This window comes from Sapajus apella, unplaced genomic scaffold (genome assembly GCF_009761245.1).
Source record: "Sapajus apella isolate SASKATOON/1434 unplaced genomic scaffold, GSC_monkey_1.0 scaffold25, whole genome shotgun sequence".
In the NCBI taxonomy this organism is placed as follows: Eukaryota; Metazoa; Chordata; class Mammalia; order Primates; family Cebidae; genus Sapajus; species Sapajus apella.
In genome coordinates, this window is record NW_022436965.1 from 26,628,582 (window position 1) to 26,645,641 (window position 17,060).

The 17,060-nt window shown below is 40.2% G+C and overlaps 1 protein-coding gene and 1 pseudogene across 2 annotated transcripts in view; one reads left to right on the forward strand and one right to left on the reverse strand.

The window, feature by feature from the left end:
* Positions 1-1,326: 1,326 nt before the first annotated feature.
* Positions 1,327-17,060, reverse strand: part of ATF6 (activating transcription factor 6) — a 191,457-nt gene continuing 175,723 nt past the window's right edge. The window contains exon 16 of one of the 2 annotated variants that reach the window (XM_032291587.1): positions 1,327-6,534. In XM_032291587.1, coding sequence (XP_032147478.1) covers positions 6,326-6,534 — 209 coding nt within the window. In that variant the 3' untranslated portion in view covers positions 1,327-6,325. The remainder of the gene's footprint in view (positions 6,535-17,060) is intronic. The other variant, XM_032291586.1, reaches the window with a different exon arrangement.
* On the forward strand, positions 16,092-16,856 carry LOC116560269 (annotated as a pseudogene).

Here is a 17,060-nt window from a genome sequence, read left to right on the forward strand (position 1 = left end):
CTCAACTCTGCTATGTACTAGTTGTGAGTTCTCGGGCGAGTTACTAAGTCTCTTGTGACTATTTCTTCATCTGTAATTCACAGGTACAGGTATTAATATTATTATGTCTATGATTAAGGCCTGCTGCAAAGCTCAAATGAGCTAATGCTTATAAAAGCTTAGCATGGTGTCTGGAAGGTTAGGTCTTCAATATGCATCAGCTACCACCATTAACTGAACTAAGAGAAGGATTCTCTTCAGGCATTTATACAGATCACGCCCAATGAATGCAATGGATTGCAATATGTTATAGGTTTCCTATGGTGAGCAAAACATTGGAAGTGATTTAAATCTTTACCAAAATTGGACCAGTTAGGTAAATTACAGGGTGAATGCTAAAGAAGCCCTCTATTTATGATGCCATGTATTTTATAACCCAAATGTCATTTGTGGGTACCCTTTGAGATTCAAAAATTGTTTTGAATCATATCCCACATAGAGTGAGAAATCTCAAGAGACAATGCCATAAAGATTGAGGTGGGGAGTTGGGCGGAAGTTGTATATATATATATATATATATATATATATATATACACATACATACAACCTCTGCAACCTCTGCCTCCTGGGTTCAAGAGATCCTACCAGTTAAGCTCCCCAAGTAGCTGGGATTACAGGCACCTGCCACCATGCCTGGCTAATTTCTGTATTTTTTGTAGAGATGGGGTTTCACCATATTGTCCAGGCTGGTCTCAAACACCTGAGCTCAGTTGATCCACCCACCTCGGCCTCCCAGAGTGCTGGGATTACAGGCGTGAGCCACCGTGGCTGGCTGGCTCCACTTATTAATAACCATCTTACAAAATAGGTTGTAGAAGATTGAAATAAGATAATATAGTTAATAAACCAGTGTCTGAGGCATTCACTGGGTGCTCAGTAAATGCCTGCATTAATTACTCCTTGATTGGAGCCCTTGCTGTCAGTCTGCAGTGACTAGCTTCAGGTGTGGTGGCATTTGCCACTGCAAGCTGGGAAGAGGCCTTTGGTGAGGACCAGATGCGTGACTGAGTAACACGGTTTACTGAAAACACAGAAAGATAAAATATGGGGTTTTTAGATTATTTTTTCCTTGATAAGATTGTGATTTCAATACCTGGACACATAAATAAAGGACATTTTTACTTAATTGGCTTGGGAGAAAAGTAGAAAAGAGTTCAACAGTTTCATCGTAACAGTAACACAACCCACAAGGCCTTTTCAGGCTTCCTTTCATGACTAACCCCTTAACACTGAAGATTCATTTGGGGGCTGTTTTTTCTCTCTTTCTATATACAGGATAAAACAAGGCAAGTTTAAAAATTCTTTATTTGAATTTTAGAGAAATAACAGGTATTGCATTATAAAGACTTGCTTGAAAGTATGAAATGATCTGTTGTTATTTCTTTAGGTTTTGCAAAACAACATCATTGTTAAGGGAGAGAATGGTGCATCTCTCCTCCTCATCTTCAACATGTTCTTAAAGTGACATGCGTACAACCTGAGAAAAAAGATCCTGGTGAAATGGTATCTCTAACATACCCTCCTCAGTTCTAATGGTCCCATGGATGAAGCCTGACTGAACTTAGCCCAGCCATACTTGCCAAAGCGGTAACAGGACACCAGTGCCTCTAAGGCTGGTAGTGCATAGTAGTTTTCATCTAAAGCTCTGTTTTCCCATCATCTCCTCTGTCCTGGTGACTGGCCTGGAAATTAGGGCAAGTATGAGTTAAAGTGGATCAATATACAATTGCTGTGAAAGTCTACCTGCTAATCTCCAGTTGGGATTAACATAAAGGGGATAGGCCAAGCCTCCTGGTTTATTTAACTAATGGTCACCAACTTCATTGAGAGCAAACAGCACAACAGTTCTTTGTGCTGTTTGGCAAATGATAAACTATTATTTATTTACTGCTTAGTTAGCAAGCCTAATAGAATTAAAGGTATTGTAATGTGCTAAATCCCTAATGCTTAAAGTTAGAACCAATATGTTGAGAATGGCATCCACTATGAGACAGTGGCTGGCGATGACATGGATTCATACATAAGATCGAATTTCCTAATCAGATACCTTTGTCATTCTTCTTTTCATAAATTCTATTGCATTTGACTAGTAACACAGATATTAGAACAAATCGTCGAAAGTTCTAGTCTTACCCAAAATAAACTGTTTTAAGCTTAGTCATTAAAAAGATAAGAACAGAACACGCTTCTTTTTTTCAGGCAGGAGAAAACTGCATTTCTTTTATGAGCATAGTTCCTTTTGGATTCTGGCAACATCTTTTTGGGTAGTCCAGCATCGTTTCCTAGAAAATTAAAAATCAATCCCAATCCCTGTGGGTCAAAGGAAATGGGAATATTCACTTCTAAAGGTTATTAGGGGTGGGAATGAACATTTATTTCATTTCTTTTAGGCTTTATTCTTGTTTTTAAAAGTTATGATTGGTATTCATATTAGCAGCAACAATCCTAATTCCTGTAAGTTGAAATGACTCAGGACTGATGAAAAAAACATTCTGGTAAGGAATATGGGGTCCACAGGTGGTAGTGTCTATCAATTAGCAATCTTATTTAAGAGGTTAATTGGTGTGAAATAGCCAATAGTATAAAAAGACCTCAGTCGGCTGAAGGAAGCTGAATCAGCCCATCAGTATGCAGTGGAAAGAGGGCTTTCATGGCTGGAAAATGTCCCATGACTTCAGACTGAAAGGGGGCATCGGATCAGGCTCTAGCTCTTCAGGCTGTGAAAGCAAAAGTGGTTATTTCTGATATGTTGTTGAAAGTGAAAGTCACTTTGAAACTTTTCAATGTGTCAGAAAGTCAAATATAATTACAAGTTTTTCCTGTAATACATTTCTGTCAAGTTTCACAGCCTGAGCTTAGTAAAATGGCAAGAATCAAAGAATAGTAGGAAAGTGGCAAAGAGCTTGAGAGTTCGCCAGTTTTAATGATGCTAAATGCTGCCACGGCAGCCCCACCAGCATCTCACTGCGGTGACTACCGGGGAATACACACCAGGGAGGAAGGTTCAGGCCAAGAGGATTTAATCAGGATGGTGTTTCTTTAAAAATGATTTAAAAAATCAAATTGAATACCAAGTTCCTTTGTCTGTTTCTAAATTTACTTGGAGCACTTAAGAATGACTCACATAATATTGCTTTCAAATACCTCCATGCCTGCTTCTTACTAGCAAGAAATGGCAAAGAAATGCCAGTTTTGGCTGGAACTTGTGGTCATTAAAAAAAAAATTAGATGATGCTCTGAGTTTTATAATTATGGGGGATTTTTACTTGTGAAAACACGATCCCACTCAAAAATCAATGTGAAATTTCTGTACTACAAGCATGGCAAACAACAGATTTGTTTCAAGGGATAGGCTCAAACATCTGACTCAGTAGTTAACATGAGGAAACATCCACTTACTTTCTGTTAAGTCTTAAAAATTTGGGACTTGCAACCAGGCAGAAAGACTGTTTCCATCAGCCTCCACCATCACTTCCCAAGACTATCTTACTGCCAGCCCAAAGAGCACAAAATCCTCTAATAACAGTAAGATCTACCTCCTCCATGAGTTTATCTAATTTTCTCACAAGCCTGAAAAATCCCATTTAAAATTTAATAAATAAATAAATACACATATTCCCCACAATTTCTGGCTGCAACTCCCCCAAAATGCAATCCCCCCTCAAAAAAAATGTTAATCTGGCATGGTAACTTTCCATTTCCTAAAGGGCCCTGTGCATACAAACATTAAAATTAAAACTACAATTATGCCTAGGGATTCATTATAGCTTTGCCAGCAATTTAAAAAGTAGAATGCTTCTTTGCACTTGTCAATTGCCTTTCACTCATTTCCTGAAACTCCACCCTTAGGAGAATCCTGTTCCCTCATCTCAAAGATCCATTCAAGAACAGGCAATGACAAACAGCGGAAGGGCCAGTGAGAGAGAAGAGAAGGCAAAGCTCCCAGGCTGCTCTGGGCGGCACCTCACAGGCACCCGTAGCTCTGTGGCCGGGCCACCGGCCCTGCTGCAACCTTCCTGCTCTTCAGTGCCGACTTCCTCCCAACCACTACCCACCTTTTCACCTGGAAGACAGGGACTAACATTGGTGAATACGACATAACCGAAGTCTTCCCTCTGAGGAATTGGTAAAATGATCACAGAAAAAGCTGGGAATGGAGGGATGAAGGAATAGTGAAGCGCCAAGAACAAGAAGTCCACGTGATGGGTCCTTCCGTGATTCTGTGCCACGGAGAGGAGGGAAACTCCATTTCTAATCACCCCACTCGAACCAGGTTTACACTGACCATGAAAACGTATGACAGCAGATTAGCAGCTTGAGGAAGACTGTTGCTGCTGTCTACTACCATGGTCACAGCCTCTTGTGTGGCTAATTCACATTACAGAATGGGAAGGGGCAGGGCCAGGAGAAAATATCCCACGATAAGACTGCCCAGTCACCTGAAGGACTTCTGGGCATTTGCCTTATATTCCTTGGTACCCACTAGAAGAATGTACCCCAGGGAAAATGGTTCTTGTCTGAAAATCACCCAGGACAGCCAAATCTAAAGGGAGGGCTGCCCTGACTTAAAATGGTTTGTAATGTGGAAAAAGAGGAAGGTTAATTCGCATTTTTCAAACTCCAGACGCCCAAGTAAGACAACAGTAAAGCCCCCTTTTTTCCCACTCACAAAAGTTGAACTGATTTCCTTGGAAAGCATCTAACTGGCTTGCACAAAGAGTCACCTGTCCAGAGAGTTAGAAGTGCTGCTGATTGTTTAAAATTATTTAGGGGCCGGGCCTAATTTCACAGGCAGAAAACTAACCAGCTGCATATAGTCCTTGAGAGGTTGCTCTAACTCCTCCTTCCCTTTCTTGCAAGGAAGAAGAGGAATTGATTGACACAGTGTGGAACAGGAAGAAATCTGACAAAGGCAAGTCAACTGGGGTAAGAAGCAGTGTTTGTAGAATGAGTTACATCAAGAAATTGAAAAGCTTTGTAGAATAGGGAGGAAGACTCACTTTAGAAACTGAAAGTAGAACATTAGAGAGGACATCACTGTCTGAGATCCATTTCTATGAATTCATCAGATGAAACATAATTGTCTACATGAAAAAAGAGGCAAAGTACAGTAAAAATGAACACAACTTTTTTTAAAAAACCATGGGAGGACAAATGATTTAATTCCTTCACTGTCTTTTCATTGGAAAAACTGAAAATTATTGCCATATTATGGGATGCACTCCCTCAACAGGAATCCACATTCACTAATCTGCATTGTTTTAAGGAACAAATACTTCTCAGTTCTTCAGTGAAAAAGCTTTTGTCTTGTTTAAATCTAAAGTTACTTCCATGTTCCTCAGCTGAATTTGGTATAATTTCAATAGAAGAATGAATGAAAACAAAAGCTGTGTCCTGTGGTCCATGAGGACCAGAATAGTAAAGAGAAAACTTAAGTATGTGTGCTAATACTTGATGGCCTAGAGTCCTCAAAGTAAACGATAGCTGTGGCTTTATCTCACACTGCAATCACATCAAACTTGCCATCTTTTAAACATGTACATGAATGGAACTATCTCCTCTCTCCAAACCGCACCACTGGTCCTTCCCTTCCCTTGGTCCTTCTCTTCCCTTCTCTTCTCTCAAATTTGCACCCACTCCCTTACCCACTTTGTTCAGGTTCGAGCCACAAATCCTAAGTAAAGATAAACTTTACCAACTGGGGATTTTCCCTTTTACCTAAAGGTCCAAATTGTTTTGATTCTTTTTGGACTGTTTTTGGCTCTTCTGGTTTTGAAATGTGTTTTTCTTAAATAAGCATAATATCCAGAATGGGTTTGCATTAAATGAATGAAAAATTGAATCAGTGGAAAGTATTTGAACATGCATGTGTGGCATAGCTTTAAATAAAATTCACTTTACAAATCAATAAGTGAAATGGCAAAAAGGAGAGGTGGATCTTATTTGAAAGAAGATGACTGTTTAAACACAAGACCAACACAGAGGGAAGAGAGGTTTAGAAAAGTACAGAAAAAAAAATTTATACCAGGTAACACTGGAGGATGCAGGGCTACATTTGCCACTGAAGAAATATTGTTCTCTTGTGTCTGAATTTCAGTGCTTTCCAAATAGATGAGTAGATGATGATAAATGGAGCAGCTTCTTTTATTTCTTTTTCTTTCCTCCTTGAATTCTAGCAGAGGCAGTTCTCTGGCTGCCACCAAGAAGGCAGAAAGCAGCATTTCGTTCACCTGCTCTTCAGTCTGGCAGGATCCCACGCTCAGTTTTCCAGCATAGCTGCAGGGTGCTATTGTAATGACTCGGAGATGGTGCTGACAACGTGGGTTGCCTCTGTGGCTGCGGGAGGGGAGCCAAAGAAAGTGTTGGTTTGATTCCTCTGCTGATCTCGGAGGTAAGGAGGAACTGATGAGCTTTTAATGTGGAGGATCCTGGTGTCCATCACTTGACAGTCAATCTGCATCATCACTTCGTAGTCCTGCCCATTGATCACATTCTCTGCAGACAGGAATATACACAAAGAATACATATTCAACAGAATGTGCATCTCTGCCATAAGCTTCAGCCCCAGAAAGACAGAAATGTGCTTTAAGGATGTGAAATGTCAATAAACTTACAAGGATGCAGAGGCAGTCTCGGTCACTAAGCAGAGCTACAGGTGGGCTGGGTGCCAGGATGGCCTGTCCTCTCCCTATTCTAGCTCCCAAACAACCTCTATTGGCGCAACAAGGGCTAAAGCAGCTGCCAGGGTTAATAATGCCGCAGAGCAGCTGTCCAGACATCGTATGTCTCGTATGCCTTCCATGCAGTCTATTACTCTGATTGGAGCAACTGGAACAGAAGGGGTTTTTAGTGGGGAGTACAGAGAAGAATCCTTAAGTCCTCCTCCTTGCCTTCAACAACGGGAAGAAACAACTGTCAAAAGGACCAGCGTTCCATGTGAATGGTAAGAAGACCTTGGCTAAGTGTACTTAACTCCTATTCATCAGTAATATTTCTAACTTTATTAGGGCACTTCCAACTATGAATTTAAGGGTTTGCCATTAGGAGCATGAAGTACAGTGAAAACTGAGAAGTTACAGACATCTGACAATTATGCTCTTTCCCAAAGATCACTTCCCTTCCATACTGAGGGCAATCTTTATTTCCAGAGTTCCTGATTCCAGGTGCAAAGAGTTAGGAATTAACTTGTAATCCCAACATGGAATTAAGGGGAGTGCTATAGAACTTGCAGGTAAACTAGAGAATATTTGCAGAAGGGAACAGGAAAACCATACTTTTTACATATAGGGCAACTCATTATCATGAGTTTAAAATACACAGACACAGACTACACTCTGTTCCTACTTCTTAAGAGGATAAAAGTTCTTTATTTTAGGGATAGGACCAAATTACTCCCTGATTTGTAATTCTGGATGGTCGTTTTCCAACTGGTAGTCAATGAAACTTGGACATAAAACTAATGAGAAAATTATAAATAGATAATATTTTTTCAAGCCCAGCTGAACAATCACAGCAATACAGTAAGAAGATGTGTGGCCATGGCAGAATTCTGGGTAGTGAATGCGGCATCTGAATTTGCATTTTCATCTGTGAATCCAGAGTGGGGTGTGGGGCTGGGGAAGAACTGCTGGTGACAGTCTAGTTCTGTACTGCCTTTCTACGAAGATGACACAGAAGCAACCAATAATTTTTAAAATTAAATGTTTGGCTTTTCCAGGACAAGTAACTGAATTAAAAGTAGAATTCTTTCTATTCTTTTTTTAACTTTGACACTGGGCATGCCATGCTTTACAAATCTGGAGGAAGAAAATCCAAAGCCTGACACTTGATCTTCAGATTCCATTGTTATCTATGGGTAAACTGAGCCGTGGACTTTGTCACTTAGGGAGCTAAACAGGCTTTTGGAGCTCATCTAGTCCAGAGTGTCCTAAATTTGGGTCTAATTAATAGACTTCAGGGAGTCTGTAAGTTCCCTGAAATCGTACGCAAAGTTTTGTGTGTGCATGTTTTTGGAGAGAGGGGCCATCAAATTCTGAATGGGGTTTGTGACTCCCCCGCAAAGTTAAAAATTACTAGATAGATCTAATCTACCAATTGTAAGTGCCTTGAGCAGATGATATATTCTATTTTAAATCCAATAGAATACATCATTCCTCCACTTCTACTGGTCACTCATCTGTTTCAATGTTTAAAATAGTCTTCATTGATGATAAATTTCCCATTACCAGTCTTGAAAATCTCTTCTATTATGGTTGAAGCTAATTTCCTTCTTTCCCAGCCTTAGCAGGGATGAAGAACAGCTGGTTGCTGCTGTGTATTAACTAACCCTACCTATTCTTTAAGACCACTGTTATGGAAGCTTAACTCCAATTTCACAAGTACTACTGCTTTGCAATGGCTATTACTTATCTTTACAGAAATAAATTTGAATGCCTACAAGTTAACCAGTGTTTCTCATCAAAGTGTTTTCCAAAAAGTAGGAGATGAAAGAAAGAAGCCTTGTTAATGTGCTTGGAGTCATTTCATTTAGAACACGTGACTAAGTTCAGATTTCAAGGCACCACACCAGTCATTTCCTTTTGGAACCATAGTCTCTCCTGAAAGAGAGAGAGAGAGAGAGAGAGAGAGAGAGAGAGAGTGTGTGTGTGTGTGTGTGTGTGTGTGTACACGCGCATATGCTGTGAAGGACCAAATAATGGAAAACACATGTATCAGAGACATGCAATACACATTACTAATTTTTACTGGTTTCCTGGATTAACTCAGAATCCAGATGACAGCCCAAATCACCTGCAAAAGTCATTAGAGCCCATGTGCCTGTTATGGTTTAAACCGATAACTGGGGTTTTTTAAAGCTTTAAATATGAAGAAGAAATGGAAAACCTGGGAATATAAGCTCAGATGCTTTGAGGGAAAAGTGAAGCTGTGATCTGATTCCAAGTCTCAGGAGTTCTTAGCCATGGTTAGAATGGCACTGTCATCTTAAGCCCAACCAGAAGGAGACTCAGGCTAGGTTTGGCCTAGATGGCTTTAAAATGAGATCTGTTCCTCGAACTCTTCTGAAGATAACAAATTCTGGACCAAGGAAACTATCAGCATTGCTAGAAGATGATTGTACCAGATAGCATGTGAATGCTTGTACCAGATAGCATGTGAATGCCTGAAGGTGAATTCAGAAAGCTCCTTCTGAATGATAAGCTGGATAGTTCAGCGTTTCAGCTAACAAGCCATTAGGTGTCCCGACATAGCCACACCTCTAAAGGATAAAGGAGTCACAGCAACATTCTCTGGTCTACTCATGAGATATTATAAAAGGGTTCATTGGGTGGCTTAGTACTAACACCCTTGGACAGTTAGTGAGACAATCTCATCATTACTGATGAGGCTGTAATTGTTTTAATTAAAGGAGGACAAACTGGAAACAGCTTGTGACAACTCATGATCTTTGTAGGTCCTTCCCCTGGGTGGGTGGGTGGGCATCTGTTTATATAGTAGGTGCCCAGGAGCAGCAGAGAGTCCTGAGAATTCTTCTTAATCATGGCAGATGAAGCTTCTGCTACCCTTTACTTTAAGCTTTGAGTTCTGTTAGTAAGTGACCACCCCTGGGAAGAACAGTGCCTTCAGTCGTTGCCTACAACTTGCCTGTCAGTGTGAATAAAAAATATCAGAGCAAGTTTTAACTGGGGAAACAGAGAAGATTCTGGCTTAGATGGGAAGGAAAGGAAGGTCTTGTGAAGGAAAACGCAGGCAGAGATGTGAGACGCTGAGGATGGACCACACACTTTCATTAAGGACCAGGTCTTCACTGCTAATATGCAGGGCTCTAGTAAAGAGAAAGCCATAAAATCATGGACAAAATAGAACATGGTCAACATTAGATTAGGGAATTATGAGAGCTGAGTTATGTGCAAAGACTGATGAACCATTTGTGCAAATGTATACTTAATGAAAAAAGACCATGACTTATTTAGGAAAAATAGAACTAAATAGAATAGTACCAGAGTAAAAATGTTAAAGGTTCACTCTTCCATCTGCGTACATTTGAGCACTGCACAAATGATACCAATCTCATGTTCTGGGCTTTCTGAGTAAACAGAATGAGATGAACACTGAACTGAGTCAGGAAAAGGGTATAAAATATAATTACTTCAAATTCAAAATTAATCAGGCAAATAAAAAGGAAAGAGCTAAATGACTTCCAACATGAGCACTAAAATATGATTCTGAATGCTAGGAAGGGTTGGAGAAGCCAGAAAAAGTGTCTGGACACTGGAAAAACTCTAGGCAATGTGGAATATTGAACAGCCCGTTAACATGCAGTGACTGAATTAAGCATGGCCTGCCAAGAGACTGTTAGCTGGGAGATGACTAACACACAAGCCAGAAAGAAACTTGACCATAAACAATTAAATATCCAAAAATTTTACATGAAATTTAATATTAAAAAGTGATAAGACTTCACCAATACTTTGCAAAGAGGCCTATATAATGAGATTTCTATTCAGAATCAAACACTAATCCTAAAAAGAGGTAGCTTTCTCTGTAAACTAGGCTGGTTACAGGTAGTGCTGCTTGCTGTATCTGCCTGAATCCCCTGGTGTGTGGGGCACGCATGTATGGGGGCATGGAAGGTAAATAAATATCCACTCATGCATGGACCGCAAGAGATACTTTCATGCAAAACAAACAGAAAAACAAGGGAGGTAGGAATACAATGAACAAGGAAGTGGTAGAATGTCATGTTTTTACCATGGTTTCCAAGCACTTCCATAAGTTACTTTATATGCCATTCCTACCGAATATTCAATCTGAGTCCTGGTTTTGATCATCCCACACACCATGCATTGCACTTCTGCTAGCATTTTTTCCCTCTGTTTGGCAAACAGACAAACAAACCCCCTCCTTTCCTGCTCTTTTCAGCCCAGTCTGATTCTCTTCTTAGTCCAATTCTATTAATTCTTTGAGGCCTACTTCTTCTTAGAAACCTTCCATGGGAACTCCAATATTGATCTTTTCCCTTATAACATTTATAAATGTTCCATTTAATTGAATTAATATTAAGATACTTATAGAAATGAAGTTTGGCTCCCCTAAGAAGTGCCTGGCAAAAATTGAGGTGGGGTAAAATTGAAGCAGTTCAGAGAAGGTGGTAAAACTAGAGCCCCTCATTCATAAGTGGGAAGAATGCCTATCTGAGAAGGTGACCTCTAAAGACCCAAGGAGGCAAAGGGGGAGGAGCTGCACACATGTCTGAGTTTCCAGGAGGACATTTTAGTGGAGAGGACTGGCAAGCAGTCAAACTGCTGATAGGGTAAGTGCTTCCAAACTGAAGAATCTTTCTGGAGGCTTAAGGTAGAACACATGCATGGGGCAAAGAGCTCCTAGCCACCACCACATATGCCCTTTGCTGAAATAAATTAAAAACAGATCCTCTGACAGGAGAGATTTAGGATGGGAAATGTCCAAAGGCAGGGAGGGGAAAAAAAAAAGAGATAGCACATGTTCGGCTGTGACGGAACGGAATTTGTTCACTGTGATAAGGGCATTGTGGACACTGGGCAATGAAGATTCAGATAAGAAGGAGAGCTTGTCTAGTTAGATGATCGATAATGATAACACAAATGTATGGGCCTAGCTAGAACAGTGTATGTAAAAACCACCAAACTTCCAGGGTACTCTAAGTGGTCATGATGATTGAAGGGTATTACTAGAATTTAGTGAGCAGGGGCCAAGGCTGCTGGCCATTCTGTGACACACAGGGACAGTCCCATATGACAACTGTCTTGTATCTCATATAATTCATATAGGTTAAAAAGAAACTTGATTATTACTAGTCTAAAAGTTCATTGTTTTATATTTAAATATAAAGTACTTTTACATGGGTTTAATATACCCTAAATAAGAACAAAACTACTAAATAAAAAATTACTGAAGAAAACACTTAGTGTTTCTGTGTGCTAAACACTGCTCATCTAATTCTTGTAACAAGCTCCTAAATCAGGAAGAATTATTATTATTCGTATTTTGTAGATGAGGAAATGAAACATGGAGACATCATGTGACAAGCCACTCAGCTGGCAAATGGCAGGAGAGATTCAAACCTAAGCAGAATGGCTTCAGGATCCATTCTCACCACCATTCCACCTTGCTGGGAGTATTGTTGTTATCTGAACTCAATCAAGAATTGTCCATCATTTCAGAAAATCACATCACCTGTGGCCAAACATGGTCCTGATATCTCAATCACCATCAGGACACACTTGGATCAGTCCATATTTGTGACATTCACAGTGACAGTGCATATCAGTGCAAGCATCTGACTTGTTCACTGTCTCCTAATGCAACAGAAGCATTATGATATGTAATATCACAGGGTATCACTCTTGGGGAGAGAATGTTGGGAGTTATCTGTAGATAATAGATAGATGAAGCCCTGGGGCCACAGGGTATCACTCCTGGGGAGAGAATGTTGGGAACACCTGTGTTATGAAGGAGGGGCATAATGGGAAAAGAGAAGGTTTATGATTCCGTTAGATCATTGGAAGAACACTTTTAACTGAGAAACCACACTCAGTTTGTAACCTTCACTAATTCATTCAACAATTCTATGAGCACTGATTATAGACCAGTAATGGCCAGGTACGGTTACAGACTGCTACAAAGATTTTGATTCTGTATCCATATTAGACAGAGGGAGGATTGCCTGAAGGAAAATGGACATCACAAAATGGATCCACAAAACCGCAGTCAACATTTAGTGAGTGGCATTAGAAACTGGGAGGAATTACAGAAGATGAGGGTTTTTTTCCCTTGTGCAGCTTACTCAAGTGCTGTGCAAGCAGAAATTACATTTAAAATACTGGTAAATCATCAAACAAATGCATTTCTTAAGGTCTTCTCTTATGACCCAAACTCAAGTAGCGCCCCCAAAGCATGTCTGTTCTTTTGCTTCACAGCATCTGCTACAAAGCGTAATTAAACTTTGGCTTATTTGCTTATTTTAAAAAGTGTGTCACCCCCACTAGACTATCCACCCCATAAAATCACAAGAGAACATCTGTTTTGTTTACCACTATATACCCACTGCATACCCACAGCTAGCACAGCGCCTGGCACCCAGCAGGTGATGAAAATACAGAACACAGCCTTCAGTACCGAGAAGGCTGTCCTCTCATACTTGCTGGGCAAGTCATCACGAAATCCTTTGCTTTCTGAAAATTCCACCATTCTTGGCTCCAACTTGAGAAAGTGCCATCCCAAAAGAGTTCAAGAAATGGTGGTTTTCTAAAGTATAAATTTGTATTTGAGGATATTAGAAATCCAGAAAAGGATTTCTAATATCCTCAAATACAAATTTAGACTACACTTTGTTAAGACCTTGTCCCTAAAACACAGTCAAAGTCACTTCTCTTCAACCTCAAGCTTATCCTTTGAATTTATAACCATCAACAATGACTCTCTGAAAGGTGACCCAGTGACATTTCTCCCGTGGGAAATTTAGCAGCCTATGCAACTGAGATCTAAGCTACATATGGTCAAGTTCCTATAATATTTTCAATCAAGTTTAGCTCCCCTAGGGCTTCTGGTAGTCTTGTAGACTATTTCAGGAAACCTGGCTAATTCCATTGAAGTTCAGAGACTAATGGTATTACATTTGCTTTTCACTAGACGACTACTCTTTTCCAAAAATGCTGCCCTACAACTGAGGAAGGTTTCTTCATTAGATCATAGAAGGGAGTACCATTTCATCAATCTGAAACACTTCCTGAAACAGCATTAAAAAGAATATGACTAACAAAATTATTACTCGTTTTCTTCAAACTGACTTTCTAGACTACCAAACTGACAGCCGATTATGTAGTTACAATTAATGCTTCCAAAACAGAAAACAAGTGAACTTCAGGTTGGTGTACAAAGGGGCCCATGAGAAGACTGGGTTGGTGTAAAAAGTCATTCTGAAGGCTGAATGAACTAGCCCTGGAACCTGATTCACTGTCCTAAACACAGCTTGGAGGTTTAGCCTGGGGTTGTGAGCCAACATGAGGAATGACCAATTACTTTCTGGCTTCTAACAATTAAATCATTGGCACCACATACTAGAAAACTGTTTTATGTCACAATCTGAAATTCAAAACCCATAAAAACTAAACCAATATTCAGAAGCATGTCCCTATAACATCTAGTAACCATGAAATAACTACCCTGAAGACAGATTAAGGACCAAACCTCCGCAATTACTACTGTTGGACCAGAGAGTACTCTTTCTTCTGAAAAACTACAGCTCTTTAACTGCATTTAAAATCAAGGCATGGGAATTACATGTTCTCCTCAGAGTATGAAAATGGCATTCTCTGTAATATGCCTGCCCATTGTGTTGGGCAGGCTCAGCTTCTACAAGGAATCACTGAATTAGAATTCTAGAACATGAAGCAACTTTAAAGAATAAGAGGACTGATACTACCAAATTACTCTGCCTATTAAAATGCCTAGCATACGTTTTACTGACAAAATGGAACCTTAAAATATTTTGGATGGTTGTCACACAATACTATGGATATTCAAAGGAAAAATGTATTCAAAGGCTAGAATAGCTGCCCTAAGTTAAAATGACTGAGATCTGGCATGGCGTTATAATTTTGGACCAAAACCCAGTAAACTGAATTTTCTTATATGCAGTCAGAAAGCAGTCTGTATAACACTGAAGGCAACTGTTCTTCAATTTGTGTTTTCACAGGAGGGAATGTCTCTCCCTGCTACGATTTGGATATTTGTTCCCTCTGAATCTCAAGTTGGAATTTGGTCTCTAATGTTGGAGGTGGGGCTTAATGGGAGGTATCTGGGTCATGGGGCAGATTTCTCATGAAGAGATTAATGCCCTCCCTCAGGGGTGAGTGAGTTCTTGATTTATTAGTTCCCATGGGGGCTGGTTGTTAAAAAGGGTCTGGCATCTTCCCTCTTTCTCTTGTGGCTTCTCTCATCATGTGATTTCTGCACACACAGGCTCACCTTCTGCCATGAGTAAAGGCAGGCTGAGGCCCTCACCAGAAGCAGATGCTGGCACGATGCTTCTTGTACAGCCTGCAGAACTGTGAGCTAGGTAAACCTCTTTTCTTTATATATAACCCAGCCTCAGGTATTCCTTTAAAGCAACACAAAACAGACTACAACACTCCCCAATCATACCTGTACAGGTAATAAAGCCTGTTGGAAGACACAGAAACAGGTTGGGCACCCCCACTCCCAAACTCCTGAGGCCTCTCAGACACATCCACTTCTGAGCCTCAATTCAACTCAGACACACTCCTAGCAGTAATCACACTAGAATATCAGTTCCCTAGGGGCAGGCATTTTTATGTTTATTCACTGCTAAATCTCCAGTCTTTGGCACACAGAAGGCACTCAATAAATATGTTTTGGAATAACAGAATAAATGAGGCCTTGGTTGTATAGAAATGGTCCCACAGGAGGCTGACTTAAGACTGTGTGAGTACTCTGCTAAACTCAAGAAACTGAGCTAAAAAAGAATTAGCATAAGTCAGCTGCCTCGGGAGAGATAGGTTGTCCTACAGATTCAGTTTTTAACTAGATAATTCCTTTCCCCTCCAAAAAAGGGCGTGAGTGGGGTTAAGTACAGGGTGGAGACAAGGCTCACAAGTCAATGTCTGAAACATTATTTGCCATTCTGAGTCTCATATTCTCCACAGTGAGCAGTTCTCAGTCCGCACTGAGCTTGACTGCTTTTTAATCATATAATGTTCAGCAAAGCCTAGATGTTTGGGTACATTCAAGTGTTTAATTCCCTCAGTTCCTTACAACTGATCGTTTTGTAGGCTTACATAAGTGAAGGAAACATCTTCATAAAGGTGCCTGGATTTATAAATAATTTTATTGCCCCGTTTAAGCTCTGCAACATGCAGCCCTACTTGCAGGCAAGTTTCATTAACAATAGGTAAGGCCCCCTTTAGCTGCCATCTTGCTTCCCTGAGTGTGTGTGCCTAATCTCAACTGGTCCACCGTGACCCCCTGAGCATCAACCCTAGACCCCTGCGTGGCTCCTTATCCACTCCAACAAGAAGAAAGAAACAATCATGAACCAGGAAAAACTCGCCAAACTGCAGGCACAAGTGCACATTGGTGGGAAAGGAACTGCTCGCAGAAAGAAAAAGATGGTTCACAGAACAGCCACATCAGATGATAAAATACTTCAGTTCTCCTTAAAGAGGTTGGGGTAAGCAATATCTCTGGTATTGAAGAGGTGAAACCAAGGAACAGTGATCCACTTTAACAACCCTAAAGTGCAGGCATCTCTGGCAGTGAACACTTTCACCATTACAGGCCATGCTGAGACAAAGCAGCTGACAGAAGTGCTACCCAGCATCTTAAACCAGCTCGGGGCAGACAGTCTGACTAGTTTCAGGAGACTGGCTGAGGCTCTGCCCATACAATCTGTGGATGGAAAAGCACCACTTGCTACTGGAGAGGAAGATGATGATGATGAAGCTCCAGATCTTGTGGAGAATTTTGATGAGGCTTCCAAGATTGAGGCAAACGGAATTGAGTCAACTTCTGAAGATAAAACTTGAAGAAGTTACTGGGTGCTGCTATTTTATACTATGACTGCTTTTTAAGAAATTTTTGTTTCTTAAGAAGAAACAAAAATGGATCTGATAAAATCTAGATCTCTAATATTTTTAAGCCCAAGCCCATCACACACTACAGCTCTTTTCAGTTTTTGCATATACACAATTCATTCTTTGCAGCTAATTAAGCTGAAGAAGCCTGCGAATCAAGTTTGAAACCAAGGTTAATAAAGTTCTTTGCCTAGTACAAACAAAACAAAACAAAAACAATAGGTAAGGCCAAATAAATGCAGAGAATCTGAGACTGAGAATCCAATCTCATCCTCAGATGTAATTTAATCAAGTGTGGAGTCATTTAAAGTCTTATAAACATAATTTCTAAGTTTATCTTTTGAAAATAAAGGTTGGGACAACAGCAGGATTCTTTGAACTCTTGCCTAA